The sequence below is a fragment of the Brassica napus genome (genome assembly GCF_020379485.1).
Source record: "Brassica napus cultivar Da-Ae chromosome C7 unlocalized genomic scaffold, Da-Ae chrC07_Random_1, whole genome shotgun sequence".
In the NCBI taxonomy this organism is placed as follows: Eukaryota; Viridiplantae; Streptophyta; class Magnoliopsida; order Brassicales; family Brassicaceae; genus Brassica; species Brassica napus.
Genome location: NW_026014319.1, coordinates 1 through 4,803, shown reverse-complemented (window position 1 = coordinate 4,803; position 4,803 = coordinate 1). Strand labels below are relative to the sequence as shown.

The 4,803-nt window shown below is 33.5% G+C and overlaps 1 protein-coding gene across 1 annotated transcript; it reads right to left on the bottom strand.

Moving 5' to 3' along the window:
• Positions 1-2,157: 2,157 nt before the first annotated feature.
• LOC106449781 (fe(2+) transport protein 1) lies at positions 2,158-3,939 on the bottom strand. Its single transcript, XM_013891477.3, is given in 4 exon segments — positions 2,158-2,781; positions 2,848-2,997; positions 3,296-3,534; positions 3,537-3,939. Coding segments are annotated over 4 exon segments (1,035 nt in total). The 5' UTR covers positions 3,877-3,939; the 3' UTR covers positions 2,158-2,475.
• Between the last annotated feature and the right edge of the window lie 864 nt (positions 3,940-4,803).

The window sequence follows — 4,803 nt, the reverse complement described above, 5'->3', positions numbered from 1 at the left end:
CGAAGATTCTGAAAGTGATATAAATGACATGGAGACAACAAATATGGCTGATGGAGATCATATGACAAACATTAGAGACAACATTGCTGATATGTTATGGGCAAATCATTAAATTATTTTACCTTTGTTTATGTATTTTTTATTATGTGTTTTGATATTTTTGGTGTAATTTGTTATTGTTTAAATATATGATCTGCACTTTTGAACTGCTTTTGCCATTCATAACTTTGAAACATAACTTGTTCTGCTTGATCTGCATTTCTCCTGCATGATCCGCTTGATCTGCACTTGTCCTGCTTGATCTGCATGATCTGCTTGATCTGCACCGCTTGATCTGCTTTTACCATTCGGAACCTATGAATACGACGTTTGACTACACGAGTTACGATGACTGCGAACAAAAAACAATACCATTTCTGTTGCTAAAAAAAGTCATTATTTACTTTTTCTTTGTTAATCAGGATTTGTTGGACATTCAGACTAAATATTTTTAAACTTGGGTGAATGGAAATCAAACTAATGGCACAATGAAACTAATTCGATATACAAAACCAGTAACTCAAAGTACCAGTGATGAATCATTTACTTATTTTAACATCTGAAAATATCTTTATTTAATTTGAACGTAAAAGACAAGTTAATTTCATAAAACGCAATGTATATCTACAAGGATTCAAGAAAAAAAAAATACTATAAAAGAAGTGACATTGTACTATACTTTTCCGATAAAACTTTGCATGTAGTAGTGACTTTTTGGGTATGAAAGAATCAATCTCACAGCTTTGAAGTTGTCTTACCATTTTAAAGCCTTTTCATATCTGTGCGTTTTCGCCATCATTTTTAACTTGTCTTCTGAAGCCATGTTAACGGCAAATATAGCAAAAATATATAGCAATAATAAATTTCAGTTTGGTGTAATAAAAATATGTCATAGTTTAGATTAAAATGGTACGTTACATTGAATAAATTGTGACCAAAATGAAACTGGTCTCTGTGAGGACTAGTTACTTAGAAATGGTACGTTACATACTTACATTGGAAACACTTTCTTTCTCGTGCATGTAACCTAATAGTTTGGTTATCTAAATACTATATATAATGTCTGGTTTTGTAACAAACAGTTGGGTATAAGGTATCTGATTATTTGCTGGAAAAACACAGTATCATTGGGCTAACTTCTAAAATGGGCTGATAATCATGTTCCTACCCAAATCTTTGTTTTTTTATTATAGCAAACATCTGGATGAAATTAAACCGCAAGTTTTTAAGGACCGATTTGATCTGCACATATACTTCAACAGGAATTAGACATCTCTGTTGGTTTGAAGTTGGACTTGACTTGAGCCAAGAGAGTACAGACAAATATGGAGTGATTTGTCGAAGTCTTTTTTGGTTTGGTTAAATTTGTTGCTTCTACATATAACATGTGTTGTTATTTCACAACAAGAAACATATAATTTTACTAACAAATACTTGAAGTACAATACAAAATTCAAATCCAGTGGTATCACAGGTAAATTAAAACCTAAGTTTTACCTAAATAACACAGTCCAATCGACTACCAGCTCATAAAGATCCAATATTATATTTTTTGATTTTATTTGAAAAATAATTTTTTGGCTTTGAAACAATTGAAATTTTACTTGATCTATTAAAATTTCTGGAAAAAAAATCTAAAATAATTCTGTGTGGAAATTATTTTTATCAAGTTGGTTATTAACAGTCAATACCGACGAAACGTATATTTGGAGAAAAGTTAACAGGCCAATCTTGTTTGGTATTTTCCCCTAAAAGTCTAAAAATATTAACGAGGTGTATAAGATCAAATCTGTGCAGGTAAATACAATGGAAGCAGTATGGTATGCAAGTAAGTTGACAATGAGCCTATAACTCACTAGCCTAATTCTATAGTGGCCTAATTCTACTGACGGGACCTACTGACTGGGGCTAATTCTATATACCGGCCTGCAGGTTGGACCTTTGCATAATTTAATTTAGATCACTGTAGTGGTTCTTTACTGTATTGGTTGACTTCCAATTTTTTAAAATAATATATATAGACATAAATCTTTAAAGTATAAAAAATATATTAAAACTCTTAGTAAATGTTTATGGCCACTAAAATCTTAAAACACCGCTTTTCGTTAAATTGCTATCTTGAAAGAAACAAAAGTACTATTCATTTTTATAGTATCATACAACTTGCGAGAACATTACACGCCAAGAGCTCACACCAAGAATATAGAAAGAACATTGAAAAAGACATTGAAAAAAAAACATTGAAAAAGACTATAGACTCGTGGGACGAATTACATTTACATGTCTTTACATATCTACCAAAAGACATGTTCTTACAAATGTGATAGATAGTACCACGTAAGTGAATTACAAGGAAACAAACCGATAGAGGATCAAGACTTAAACCTAAAAACGGTTCTTCAGTTGGATAAAGAAATCCACATGCCGCAGCATTAGTTAGGCCCATTTGGCGAGAATCGACATTCCACCACACCCGAGAAGAGCCGCGGCGAAACATTTGAACTGCACTTTGATGCTGCCTTGAAGCTTTGGCCCCATGAACTCTGCAGCTAGAAGGTCAACGAGTGCCATGTAGATGAGCAATCCGGCCGAGCATGCATTGAGAAGTCCAACAGTTATCAAAGCATTGGGACTGTTTTCTCTGTAAACTGTTGATAGAGCGATTCCTAACGCTATTCCGAATGGAGTTGTCACCGCGAAAAAGAACGCCATAACAAAATTTTTCAAGTTCGTATACTCAGCCTGGAAATATGTCAAACATCAAACATTTGAAGAAGATGTAAAAGTTTTATATATAATTTTATATACCTGGAGAATGCAACCTCCAAGTCCCATGCCTTCAAACATTTGATGGAAGCAAAGAGCTGCGATGAGTCCTTTAATGGTGCAAGTATCATTAGTTGCTCCTAGAGACAGTCCAATGACCACAGAGTGAACTATGATTCCAAGCTCCAAGACCTAAATATCCATTGAAATTAAATTGAATGGTATTTAGTAATATGTTATTTAAACCGATAAAAACTCTAGAAAAATTGATTTCTAGAGCAATTATATTTTCTTTTAAAGATTTTGGGCTTTAGCTTTAGTTTTTATTAATAAAGCTTGATTGCTCTGATTTTATTGCTCTAGAGAGAATTATGGCCGTGTAGAGCACTCACAGTCAACACCAATCAACCCCAAAGTAAAAAAAAAAGAAAAAAATGGTAATGTCGATAAATAGGTTATATATATTTCCATATGTGTATTTACTACTAACCATAGCAATGACTCGGTATCGCAAGAGTTGTGCATTCGTGGAATCATCATCTTTTGTTGGTAAGGTAACATTATTTTCCGGGCCGTGACCATGACCATGGGGTATGATCCCAACGGCTTTCTTGCTAGCATAGAGGCTCGTAGCCATGGAATCGATGGCTAGAGTGATTAGACCAGACAGCATAGCGAGAAACCCCGTGAAGGGAAACTTGTGCCACGGGTTCTCTTCAAGACATTTGATGACAACATGTCGAAAGAATCAGGCAACACGTGCATAAAACCGGTTCCGAGGATGATCCCGGAGGCGAAGCACTTAACAACTGTGAAAATGTCACCGTCGGGTCGGAGGAACGGCACCGAACGGCTAAAGAGAGGAGCGCCCACACCAATCATGCTAGCGACTAGGATTGTGGCGATAGCTATGATTTTGAGAGGCAAAGCTTTAGATCTGTTGACGCACGGGTTCGCTGACTCGCTTGCGCATTCTTCAGGCACCGTTGAAGTTGCTGGAGAAATTGTGAACGAGACAAAGATGATTACAACGAAGGTTGTTTTGATTAAAAGTATTGAAGTTGAAGACATTTTTTTTTTCTTTCAGAGTTTTGTGTTTCGGTTTGTTATGTGTCTTTGGACTTGTTGGATGAGTCGGTTTATATAGCAATGTGTGCTGGTTTATTTCATGCCATTTATTGTCGTTGATGAAGAAATTATTGTTTTTAGTTGACGTACTATTATATTCCTTAGGATAAAAATAAAATTATATTGTCTTTATTGTGTATGCATATTAGTTTTGTGAAAGTGTTATTATATAATCATTGGAAATATAAATTGAAATTTTTAAGTTTGATGTGTTAAACTCTCTCCCTTATTCTGTTTTTATTAGTTGAAGTTTTAGGTTTATACATCCAAAATTTAAAAATATTTAAATATTTATTTAACCACAATTTAACAAATAAAAAATTACGGCAGAATACAAAAAAATTATACAGCATAAAATTAAATATATTTTATATTGAAAATTAAAAACGTTATCTAGTCTGAAACATAATAAATATATTAAAAATGAGGGAAATATATATTATGAACATAGACATTAGACATGTATTGGTTGTCACAACTCATATGTGCTCCTTTTATTTTTATCTTTCCACTAAATTGGTATTGATTATGCAATGACTACGTTGATGTTATGATCATTAAACTTGTTTTGTTCCCTTGAATAAGAAACTGTTTTTGGGTACGTTTGATTATGATCATGACTTTGATATATTCTTGTTTTACAGGTTCATTTATTTGTGTTCAATTTTTTTTATCTTTTCCAAAAATGATTAAAAGATGATTCAAACAACTATTTTCACACCAAAGAATAATACAATCATAAATATAAAATAAATTTTCTCAGTATCAGGGTCAAGCCTTCTGGTCCGTGTGAAGATATAAGATGTCCGCCCTGATGATGAAGTAGGCGATGACGTAGTTGCTGAACAGCAGACGTCGTAGTAAGTGGTG